We start from the raw sequence: 12,943 nt of genomic DNA, 5'->3' as shown, positions 1-12,943 counted from the left end.
ATACCAGCGTGCGAAACAAAAACACTGTAAACCTATGCACCAACCTGATATAAAAAAAAATTTGGGGCATTATCCGAATAAAATGCCGTATACCGGTTTGGTTTTTTAATAGTACTGCACAGGTACCAAGTGCGTCTTTTCTATGTAGATGTTTAATTAATTCAGTCGATTTCTAGCTATTTCAGTGCTACTCCTTCCCACTCTCTCCCTCACTTACACACGTACTGCCATCGTGTGCCCTAATTTTCCTCGGCTCGAAAGATATAGGTGTGATGTCAGTTCACAATTTGCATTTGTGAAGCACCTCCTAATGACAGTCAGCATGATATTTTATGATTTATTATTGTGGTTTAAGGGTAAGAGCCAGATCTGGGGGAATTTACAAAGCATTCGTGGATAAGAGTGAATGGGAAGGCTTAGGACGAGGATTGGTCACAGACTAAGTATACAAGCAAAGGAAAGATTATGGACAATAGGCAAAGGGTAAATTGAGTTTTATACTGAATTATTCTACACTAGGTATATAGTATAAGAATGTGATTAAAAATGTTATTTTCACCGCTTTGGTAACAGCCATATTTTTTAGCAAATAGAATTACCGATCTACCTACGTAACTCTTACGTAGTGCACTGTCACCTCTTGCTTTACTGGTCTTTACTATTGTATTGTTCCACCGTGTGAGTTTACAGAAGGCCAGTTATGTGCCAGTTACTTTGATTTGTGTTGGGATTTCTCCCTTGTACTGGCAAGTGGTCCTTTCAATGTCAAATACCAGAAAACCAATCTGTGTATAATGTCTCGGGTATTAGGATGACTTGCTAATCTCTCTGTGTCATCCCACTATCTGATCTTCCCCAACCTCTCCCTCTTTCATCGCTGAGGCAGAAACTAACAGTACCAAAAGCTGGGAATAAGTTCTCACTTTCAGATATGTCTTTGGGCAATACTCGAATATCACCCCTTGATAATAAGCACCAGCCAGCCATTCTCTCTTTTTGTAATTTTGGAGGACACCTTAATGCCTTTCTGAGCTGATTTTATGTGCTTCGTGCAAATTCGCATATGTTTTAGGTATCTTTATCTATTTTGCATCACAGTGTATTAGGCATTTGTATAACGATTACTGTAGATCACAATTTTTGCTGTTAAACCCACCTTTTCCTTCAGCATGATAATAGTGTGTACATTGAAAGTGGTAATTTAAGTTTACAAATGAGTGAAAAAGTAAAAGAAATGAAAACTACATTTGTTAACGTTTTTACTTATATTCTGGAACAGTGTCTGATTTTGTTTTAGCTGTAGGGACGTATTACCTGTTAATGCTAACAGTACAACTCTGCTAGTTACAATGATATCACTGCTTCAAAGAGGAGACATCAAATTGACTAATACTTGTATGCAATGACTTACCTTTTTTTAGATTGCTGCCATTGTAACGAACCCGTTTGACGTGGTGAAGACGCACCAGCAGATTGATGTCGGTGAAAAGGAAATATACTCAGGTAAGATGTTTGACTGCCACATCTTTTTTTATGTAAGTACCATCACCGAGGTCAAACTGAAAATTTCTACTCGGCCGATTTGAAGGTTTGAGCCATATTGTTTGGAATTACGTGTGCCATATTTTATGTTTGTAGTCATTTATTGTAGTGCTACCAGCCATAACTCATCTTTTGCTCAATGTAATGGTTGTTCTGTAATTTTTCATCTTCCCATCTACTGTGTCTTGCTCACACATTTTGCATGCCATTTAATTTCTTGTTTGTTATTTCATTTGGGATGTAGCTTCCTTGTGCACAAATTCCCTTGTAAATATTTTGTGTGGTATCCATTCCTTTACTTTAACACATCCAGTATTGCTTCTGTCCCCTTTCTATACTGAATATTCCTTTCTCCACACTTTTTATGACCTGTACAAAGAACAGATAACTATATTGTGGAGTTCTGATTTATGTCCATCTCTTGCTGTAAGAGTAAATGTGGAGCTATCTTTCGCAATACATAACTGAATTCTGGAGGAAGTTAAAAGAATGTTCAGGCAGGATTTCTGGCATACAAATATGTCTGATGTTTAACACCTCTTTCACACAGTATTGCCAATAGTTTGACAACATTGTAGAAAGGAAAGGGGGTTACTCACTACATAGTGGACGTATTCAGTCACAGCCAGACACAGTGAGAAAGAATGATAGAAATATTTCGGCCTTTGGATAAAGTCCTACAGAAGTAGAAAACGCGTGCGCGCAACCCCCCCCCCCCTCCCCCAGCCCACCCCCCCCCCCAAAAAAAACAGTTTCTAGGGTGCTAATGCCCATCTACATCGCTGTTGGGCCTTAGTACCCAGAGACAGTGACCGTGTATGCATGAGTTTTTTGTTGTGAGAATGTATGATAATTTTGTGCTTCTGGAGAAAGACTTTGTCCAAAAGCTGAAATATTTCTAGTATTCTTTTTCATCGAGCACATCTGTGACTCAATACCTCTGCTATGTGGTAAGTAAAAACCAGTTGTTTCCATATTACTGTTATTTCGTCATGGGCTTCCCATTGTTTGTGATCTGCTTGACAATTTTTAAACTCTCTCCCCTCAGACACAGATAGCCATTTAGTTGCCCACTCTGACATGCATTATCACTAAATTCAGTTCTTTTTATCCAGTTCCGGTACAACTGGCTCGTGAGCGGAAGGCCATCTGTGATAAATGCCATACTTTGGCAGTTTAGGAGAAATAGCATGTGGAGATCTTGTTGGCTCCAGCTATTTCTCCTGTACACTGTCTAGGGACTATGTACACGATTTGGTGATGATGGCGTTGCTTGACAAGTAGCATTTCCTTAATTATGCCTTCAGTGTTTGATTTTATGTGTGTTTTTCTGTAAGGAAAACAAAGTGCTTTGCAATGCCTGTAAACTATCGTAATATCAATCAACCTCAATGCTGGTAGGTATTTGGCACACATTATGTTTTGCCACTTCCATTATTGTTTTTTTGGTATGATGTCAAGTGTACTGTGTTGTAATTGTGTGTTGATAACCGATTAACATACCCTCACTGTGACACCAGAAGAGAGTGCCTACTTGAAAACTGCAGAAATAAGGGCAACTAAAGTAGTTTACCAGAAAACAGAAATGAGAAGTGATGTGTAATCGCAATTTTTGGAACTGGCGGCCATTTAATGGGAATTGAAGTGACCAGAAAAGTGTGCTGCTGGTTGCATTTACCCGTTCACTGCCAATATGCTCAAGGCGATTTAATCAGTGTGCTTTAGTTTGCCAATATTGTGTAAAATAACAATTAGCGTAATATTGATTTAACCACACAAGGTGTAAGGAGTCCAGAAGAACATCATCTGTGTCGTGTCATTTTTAAATAACAGTCCCCACCTAGGTTTCTACTTGTCGAGCTGTACGATTCGTACACAGACATTTCTGCACATCACCTCAAGAAAGAGATCCATTATGTTATCTGTCTGGCAAATACGAGACAGAAGAATGGTGCATATGTCGAGACGGTGTGTCCGTCATTCAGGAAAGTGTTTATCAATTAAGTGGCAAATGGATAACATAAAAGATTGAATGTTTTTGTGTTGTCAAATTCCTCTCAATTCCTGCAAGAGTATCTTGTATTCATTTAATTTTAGTTACTACTGAAGGAACGATGAAATCAAGAAATTAATATTTTTGTAATTAGAACTTTGGGGCTAAGTTGTTCCAGGTAAATTCTGGGATGATCTATTGTCTACTATAGGTTGCAACTGCCTCTTCATTCCATGCCGAAAGTGAAATTTGCACATTGTACAAACAGCCTCCCCCCCCCCCCCCCCCCCCCCCTGGTCACACCACCACCACCACCACCACCACCATGCCGTGGTTGGCTAAGGCCAACAATAAGTTAGCAGCAATTGACCATTCGAGGTGTCTGACAACTTGTTCCTACTGCTGTTTGGCACCAGTTGTGTATTTCTTGTATTAGAAAGTCCCAAATATCACTAAAACTGTTGTGAAGACGCTTCAGTTCGTCTATCTTCTGGTTGTATACACATTTTCTCTAGATCTAGAACTTATATTCCATAGCTCATAGTGAAATTCGAAAATTGTAGTTGAACTTTCAAAATTAGTTAATGTTTGTACATTGGAAGAAATTTTGTATTCATATTTCCAAAAATGAGGGTGGGGAGTTGGGGTAGGGAGTAAAAGCTTAAGAGACTATGTTCAGCCCTGGCCCAGGGGGAAGCCCAGCCAGAACATCGGCTCTTGGACAATGTGGAACACAGTACACAAGGCACAATAAAGAGTTGTGAAATTTGAGTCCAAATTTAAAGTGGCCACACAACCGTCCAGTAGTGTTGCTGCCCTTTTGACGAGGGCCCTGCTTCGCAGAGAGCAACAGTTCATCCTGCCTCCTGTACTGTGTCTTCTCTCTTGTGACTCACATTTTTATTTTTGCCTTTAATTTACGATCATTTAGTTCCCCTCCTATGTGGAACTGACAAAAGGTCTTCAGAACTCATTAAAAGAGGAAATCAAAGTAATAAAATGTTGAGCTTTGAAATGACAAAATTATAGTAGAAATGTAAATAATAATAATAATAATAATAATAATAATAATAATAATAATAATAATAATAATAATAATTCTTTATAGAACGAGCAGAAACTAGCAAAATACACAAAGCAATCACTCATATAAATACGTTGGCTACACCATTGCAATTTCATAACCACTTCTACAACCCTTTAAATCACATAACGTTAACAGATACAAAGAAAGTAAATTGGAAAAAGAAAACACTACATGGCAAGCACCTGTATCATCTAACACAGCCACACATCGATCAAGACGCATCCAACACATGGCTAAGAAAAGTGAGACAGAAGGATTCATAATTGCAATACAGGATCAAACAATAAACACCAGATATTACAGCAGGCATATTATTAAAGATCCCAATACCACAACAGATAAATGCAGAATTTGCAAACAATGAATAGAAACAGTAGATCACATCACAAGCGGATGTACAATACTAGCAAACACAGAATACCCCAGAAGACATGACAATGTAGCAAAAATAATACATCAACAACTTGTCATACAACATAAACTAATAAAACAACACGTTCCCACATACAAGTATGCACCACAAAATGTAGTGGAGAATGATGAATACAAATTATACTGGAACAGAACCATTATAACAGATAAAACAACACCACATAACAAACCTGACATTATACTCACCAATAAAAAGAAGAAATTAACACAACTAATCGAAATATCCATACCCGAATACAACAAATATACAGAAGAAAACAGGAGAAAAAATTGAAAAATACATCCAACTGGCTGAGGAAGTCAAGGACATGTGGCGTCAGGATAAAGTTGACATTATACCGATTATACTATCAACTACAGGAGTCATACCACACAATATCCACCAGTACATCAACGCAATACAGCTACATCCAAACGTATACATACAACTATAGAAATCTGTAATTATTGATACATGTTCAATTACCCGAAAGTTCCTAAATGCAATGTAACATATACCGTACAGTTAAAAGGAAGTCACGCTTGATCAAGGTCCGTGTCACTTTTCATTTTTATCCAGTCATAACGTCTGAGAAAGCAAAGAAATAATAATAATAATAATAATAATAATAATAATAATAATAATAATATGAGCATACATTGTAATACCTTACACCATTTATCTGATCTCAATAGAGGCTGAACACAGGTGAAGGTGGCATCCTTGGTCTCTCGGTAGGAACCGTCCCAGAATCTGCCTTGAATGACATTGAAAACAGTGGCAAAACCAAATTGTGCTACCGGGTCTGTACACTTTTCAGATTGGACAGTTTCTTATACCTGTCTCTCCATCTCAATGACTTAAAACTACTGTAATTCAATCGAGTGGACAGGACATACTCCTATTCACAGTTATTTGATTCTGTCCTATTCACTTCAGTGAATTCGACTTGTGTAAAGTAATTTAATATTTCTATGAAGACAAAAGTTGGTCTTCTGAGAGAGTGGTAGACCCTCTCTTGGAATCAGAGTGGAAGAGGGACACACAAAGCATGACCTCTGTTTTACACGTTTCCTGTCCTTATCTCGCTTCTCCTGCTACAAATTGAAATAACACTTCAGAAAGTTCTAGATTCACGCCTCCGCCTTTATGCGATTCTGCTGCGATTGCTCCGTTCGTTCCCATTTCTGCAGTTTGAGAGGCCCGATTCTCCAGTGTCACGTCACATTCTAATTTGTGTCGTGTCGAGCACCTCCGCAACTGTGGCTGTTACAAAGTGGGACGAGTGTTTGCTGTCTGCTACATCTGTTTTCACTGTTACTTAATGCACACAGTTTCTCTCACTTCGTTCCGACACACGACTACCACCCGACTTCCTCAGTTCCGAAATACCTCATTACCTTCACCGAGAGGTCTACTAGAAGTAGCGTGCACAAATCGGCCCGTCGCAGAGGTCGGAAAGTCGAGAAAAATGAAGTTTTGCACACCTTTACTGCACGGTCGGTGCTGCAATCTGTAGACGGGTGCCGAGTGTGTGCTGCTTCCGGTGGACCCCTCCTCCCCTACTCCCACCTCCCAGTTTCCCCACCGCTAATCTGAAGTGTTGGCCGTCGCTTATGTGCAGGCAAGAGGAAGCCCGGCGGCCCGTGGTCAGTTGTGGCCAACGCCATGGCGGGCTCTCTCCGTCACAGCAAAGGTGCGTACCTCTCATTCTAACTCTACACGTCATCTCGTGACGTCTTGTTCCTAATCGATTTTGTTTCCTTGTGCTACTGTCGTAACGGTGAGTATCTGCAAAATATTTTCTACTGTTAATTGATATGTGTATGAAGATACATTGTGAGGGTGCTCAAAAATATTTCAAAATGCTGCTGTTTACCTCAAGTAACTGGTCCACTGATACACGACTGAAATTTGTTAGCATATTCCTCACTGCCATCACCTGCATTAACACTACACTTTGACTTGCAAGTTTATGAATCCCCCTCCCACAGTTTTTCATGGTAGGCAGGTTTGTGTAGCTACATCAGTTGCTGACAAAAGCTTCGTTGCTACCAGTTTTGACCTATATGTGGATTATGTACAAAACATTTATTGTGTAATTGTTATGCAATTGTGAACAAAACAGACTGATACCAGTAGTAAATTATAAAAAAAAAATAATAATTTTACAGATTCATATAATTTATCAGTATGTACGTATTGGTTTAAAAATTCATTAGAGCATTTTGCTTTCTAATCCATTACATATACAGGGTGTTTATAAATGAATATCAGTGTTTTAACACTTTATAATATTTATTACATTAAACTTACAGTTATAAATGATATGTCAAACGAAAGAGCAACTCAAACAGTTTTACGAAGAACCGTATAAATGTTCAATGTGGGCACCATTTGTCACACAGCACACACCAAGTCTATAGCCGAGTCCTTCCCAAACCTTGATAAGTGTGTCTTCATTGATTGTAGCAACAGCTGCTTCAATCCGGTTTCATCATTCAGGGATGCGATTTTTTCCTTTGGGGATTCATCAAGGATCGTGTGTACGTGCCTTCGTTACCAGCAGACCTCCCTGAATTAAGAAACCAGATTGATGCAGCTTTTGCTATAATCACTGAAGACACTCTTATCAACATGTGGGAAGAACTCGGCTATGGACCTGATGTGTGCCGTGTGACAAATGGTGCTCACATTGGACATTTATAACGTTCTTGGTAAAACTGTTTGAGTTGCTCTTTCATTTGACATATCATTTGTAAGTGTAAGTTTAATGTAATAAATGTTATAAAGCATTAAAACCCCAATATTCATTTATAAACACCCTGTAGTTGCGTTAATATTGAGTTAAATGGGTGAGCATCTCTGTTACACACATCAAAGAAAGTTTTGCATCACCCTGATTCCCAGAACTCCTGAAGATAGACATTGACAGTGGATATTGTATCACAGACACAGTCCCTTTGACTGTTCAGAGATGTCACTATACCCGCCTGAAGATGTAAACAACCATGCATGAGCAGCACCTCAGACGGAGGGGGTTCGACAGCAGATCATATCCAGTCATCCCTCCAGGAAGGAGGTACATGGCTCGTGTTTTCTGTAGGTCAGTGCCTAGACGATCAATACCACAGTTCGATCACGTCCGCATTGTTACTTTGTGCCAGGAAGGGCTCTTAACAAGGGAAGTGTCCAGGCGTCTTGAAGTGAACCAAAGCAGTGTTGTTCGGACATGGAGGAGATACAGGAACTGTCAATGACACGCCTCGCTCAGGCTGCCCAAGGGCTACTACTGCAGTGAATGAATGACTGCTACCTACGGATTATGGTTAGGTGGAACCCTGACAGCAGTGCCACCATCTTGAATAATGCTTTTCGTGCAGCCACAGGACGTCGTGTTACTACTCAAACTGTGCGCAATAGGCTGCATAATGTGCAACTTCACGCCCAACGTCCGTGGCAAGCTCCATCTTTGCAACCACGACACCGTGCAGCGTGGTACAGATGGGCCCAACAACATTCCTAATGGACTGCTCAGGATTGGCACCACGTTCTCTTCACCAGTGAGTGTCGCATATTCCTTCAACCAGACAATCGTCAGAGACGTGTTTGGAGGCAACCCTGTCACGCTGAACGCCTTAGATACACTGTCCAGTGAGTGCAGTAAGATGGAGGTTCCCTGCTACTCTGGGGTGGCATTATGTGGGGCCGACGCACAGCGCTGGTGGTCACAGAAGGCACTGTAACGGCTGTACAATACGTGAATGCCATCCTCCCACCGATAGTGCAATCGTATCGGCACCATATTGGTGAGGCATTCGTCTTCACGGACGACAATTTGCACCCCCATCGTGCACATCTTGTGAATGACTTCCTCCAAGATAACAACATCGCTCGACTAGAATGGCCAGCATGTTCTCCAGACATGAACTCTACCGTACATGCCTGGGATAGATTGAAAAGACTGTTTGTGGACGATGTGACCCACCAACCACTCTGAGGGGTCTATGCGGAATCGCCATTGAGGAGTGGGACGATCAGGACCGACAGTGCCTTGATGAACTTGTGGATAGTGTGCCACGACGATTACAGGCATGCGTCAGTGAAATAAGACGTGCTACTGGGTATTAAAGATACCTGTGTGTACAGCAATCTGGACCACCACCTCTGAAGGTCTCCCTGTATGGTGGTACAACATGCAGTGTGTGGTTTTCATGAGCAATAAAAAGGGCAGAAATGATGTTTGTGTTGATCTCTATTCCAATTTTCTGTACAGGTTCCGGAACTCTCGGAACCGAGGTGATGCAAAACTTTTTTTGATGTGTGTTTTACACATCACTAATAATCACTCACTGTCTGGACACATCTTGTCTTTCATTGCACACAATGGCAAATACCTCTCTCGGCAGGCCTGCTTATATTATTCTTAATATGCTCACGTCACAACTCTTCTGAAAACTTATTTACTACTACTACTGCTGCTGCTGCTGCTGCTGCTTCTACCACCTCCATCACCACCACCACTACTACTATTGTGTTAATACCAATGCAAGCTACTGAATTCATCATCAGTTTTTGTCTTTAACTAGCTGAAAATTGAGAACTAAACTGCAGTTCCCTGTCGGCAATAGCTCCAGTTAAATATTAGAAAAAGATAATATTGCATAAGAAAGACTGACATGTATATTTAAGAAATGGGTACAGAAAGACAGTAGACAAGTTCGATGGTAAGCATACCTTATCTGTATGAGGTAGAGGGATCATTGTAGTAGTCACTTGGGTGGTGGACACAGCTGTTCACATATTGTCAGTGGTCATTGAGCTCAATATAAGTGGAGTTATATAGTGAATCTGAAGAACAGTAGCCCGTAGTGAGGTAAATACATGTTTCAACTATGCAGGAATGAAGTTTTTGCCAAGGTTGCACTGTTGGCATATTAAGAATGGCTTCAGAAGGTCTTATGACAGGCTTTTTTGCCACAGTGAGCAACAGAGGTACAGATGTCTCCAGGTAGTGAGAGTGCATTAGTGACATGTAATAACAACACTGGTGCTCACCTATTTAACCCAATATTAAGGCAACTACATGTAATGCATTAGAAGGTGAGATGATATGATGATTTTTTTCGGCTGGTAAGTACATACTGATACATCACGGGAATTTGTAGGATTTTTAATTTTTTTACTGTTTAGTCCTGATATTATTGTCTGCATTGTTCATAATTACCATGTGTCAGAAGATGATCTAGACCAGGGATCTCCAAGCTACGGCTTGCGGGCCGACACCAGCCCGCAAACACCATCGATCCAGCCCGCATTGACGGGTCATATGTGCCCCTGTCTGGCCCACCGTTATTTTCTTTTATTGCAGTCGAACCTTGCTTATTGAGCACCTCTCATAAGGAGTAATTTGCACAATGAGTAAAAGAAACTGAATCGCTTAACGAACGATTTTTCACGTAGAGAGTTTGTTTAGTGTTTTTTTTCCCTTCTGTCTGTACTAACAATTTCAAAAACCAACACTTGGCCTGGATCGCTCTCTTTACCCGTTATGAATGAACACACAATCGTGTGTTGTCCTATAGACTAACACTCTGTAAAGTAGAAGCTATATTCAATCAGCTGTACTGAATGCAATGTGCCTCTCACCGCAATTATCACCACTGCTCGGGCTTTCGCAGCAGTGTTGCAAATTTTCCACAAAGATGTTCCAAGATCTTTTCTTCACCTGCGTGTGTTAACTCTTTTCCTTGCAATGTCTGTTTATGAATTCCAGTTCTGATTTTTTTAACTAACACAAATTCATTAAATGTGCCTGTAAAGCAGTAGCTATGCGTGCTATGAATTTAATTAATAATCGTGCTATGCCTCTCTTTTGACAGATTTTGAAGCATGGGCATAAACAAATATCTCTTGACAACTTTCTTCTAAAATAGGCTGTACTGTATTATGAATAAAAAATTACAATATTGTATTATAATTCTGTTTGAATACCTGTTTCTTTGGAATGGAATGTATTGATCTAAGTTTTTTCACAGAGATAAGTAGTATAAAAATGGGAAAAAAGCTATGTACAAACTTATGCAACTGATCAAACTGTGAGAGTGAAAGACTCTTATAAAGTTCCAGCAATGATGAATTAAATATTTATCTTTACAAATCAACCATTTCCATTTGAAGGTCATTGGCAAGACTTCCTAAATTGGTGTTAAAAGGATTTTGAAAAATCTTGATATCAATAGCAATTTTAGAAGAGACATTTTTTGTTCATTGAGACTGAAACAAAACAATTTTTTGTCAAAAGGATTTAATATAAGTGTATAAAACAGGCAGGAGCCAGTTTGTTTCTTGTAAATTTAAATTGAAGTTGTTCATATGTTGAGTTAAATCTGTACAAAATAACAACTTCCATAACCACTCATTGTTTTGTAATTCAGTCAGAGGACGATTCCTTTCGTTCAAGAAAATTTTGATAGTTGTTAAGAGTTCAAAAAATCATGTCGGAGCTTTTCTGCAGCTAAGCCAGCGTACTGCTGTATAATATGGTAAGTCATTCCTTCAGTCTCTTCAATAAACTTGCAGAATTAATGATAATTGAGAGCATGTGATCTTACATAGTTAACAGCTGACATGACTGACATTCAAACTTTTGACATATCCAGACATTTTCGACATTTTCTACTGCCTCTGACTTGAGAGCAACAGTAGCTTTATTTGTTCGTCACATTCTTGCCATCATCAGTTGTGATACACCTTAAGTTTTTCCATTGAACATTGTTTATCTGAACAACATTTTCATCTCACTTAAAAGTTTCTTCCTCTGTGGCCATGCCGTGAATACTAAGAATGTCAAGCAGCTCTTCATATACTTAATGATTCTCGTTTATTCCTCAAATCAAAATTAACACTTCTGGAGTATCTGAAACGTCTTCTGACTCATCCAGAGTCAAAGAGAATGGCTCTAAGTGTTGAGTTTTCTCAGACAATCAAGTTAATATATTTCAGCAATATCATTTACTCTTCAAGCCACAGTGTTTGCTGACAAACTGAGGTTTTCAAGTAAACTACTTTTTCCTGGTCACATCTCTTCAACTGCTGCAATCGTGCAGTCCTTCCGAATTTGCTGTAAGTAGATGTTTTTACATACTTTGCTGTTGAGTGAGCCATGCAGAAACTAGCAGGACTTGGTGCTTCTTGTTCAGCATTCACTCAGATGCTGTTCAAAGATGTGCGTGTTTCTAATCATTGACTTCTATTGAATTTGAATTAAGTCAGAAAATGCTAGTCCCGTAATGATGTTTCATATTGTATTGTTTGAGAACTGATATTGTTTCATTGCAAATTATACAGATTGCCTTATTACTTGACTCAGTCACAAAATATTGATGCCCCATTGCTTTTTAAAATTTATGCACTCACTTTCTATCCTCCTTTACTTTTCCATATTTGTACAAACCTACACAAGGGATGTAACTGCAAATAAAAATTATGCCAATTAATAGTATTAAGAGCAAGGGTTCCGAGTAAAGAATTGTACGGGCTTTGTCTTTAAGGCAATTTTAATCGAACTGGATACTCACTGTTAAACACACTGTATGTCGACTAAGAAACTTTTGTCACAATACATATTAGTCCCAGTATATTTTGTGCTTCAGATCACACATGTTGCCTCTACCCACAAGATAGTGCTGCACTACTGCACTTCTCTACTTTCCCAAAGACACTAATACTAAAATTTAGCATTGTCAGAAATAGTTGTAATAATACATAAAGCGCAGCACACACATCAGCTGTTACTGCAGCAATGAAATGATCTGGACACTCACCCGTACGTGACAACAGAAATTGCGGAGTTGAGTCCGCCCCTGCTTCCTGTGTTATAGATATCTCACTCTCTGTCTAGTCCCGA

At 39.4% G+C, this 12,943-nt stretch overlaps 1 protein-coding gene across 2 annotated transcripts in view; it reads left to right on the top strand.

Annotated features, from left to right (window-relative positions):
• The window catches only part of LOC126109599 (probable mitochondrial glutathione transporter SLC25A40), an 87,503-nt gene that overhangs the window by 35,367 nt on the left and 39,193 nt on the right, over positions 1-12,943 (top strand). The window contains exons 6-7 of one of the 2 annotated variants that reach the window (XM_049914640.1): positions 1,422-1,503; positions 6,659-6,730. In XM_049914640.1, coding sequence (XP_049770597.1) covers positions 1,422-1,503; positions 6,659-6,730 — 154 coding nt within the window. The remainder of the gene's footprint in view (positions 1-1,421; positions 1,504-6,658; positions 6,731-12,943) is intronic. The other variant, XM_049914641.1, reaches the window with a different exon arrangement.

This window comes from Schistocerca cancellata, chromosome 12 (assembly GCF_023864275.1).
Source record: "Schistocerca cancellata isolate TAMUIC-IGC-003103 chromosome 12, iqSchCanc2.1, whole genome shotgun sequence".
NCBI lineage: Eukaryota > Metazoa > Arthropoda > Insecta > Orthoptera > Acrididae > Schistocerca > Schistocerca cancellata.
The sequence above is the reverse complement of the archived record's forward strand: the minus strand, read 5'-3'. Positions and strand labels throughout refer to the sequence as shown.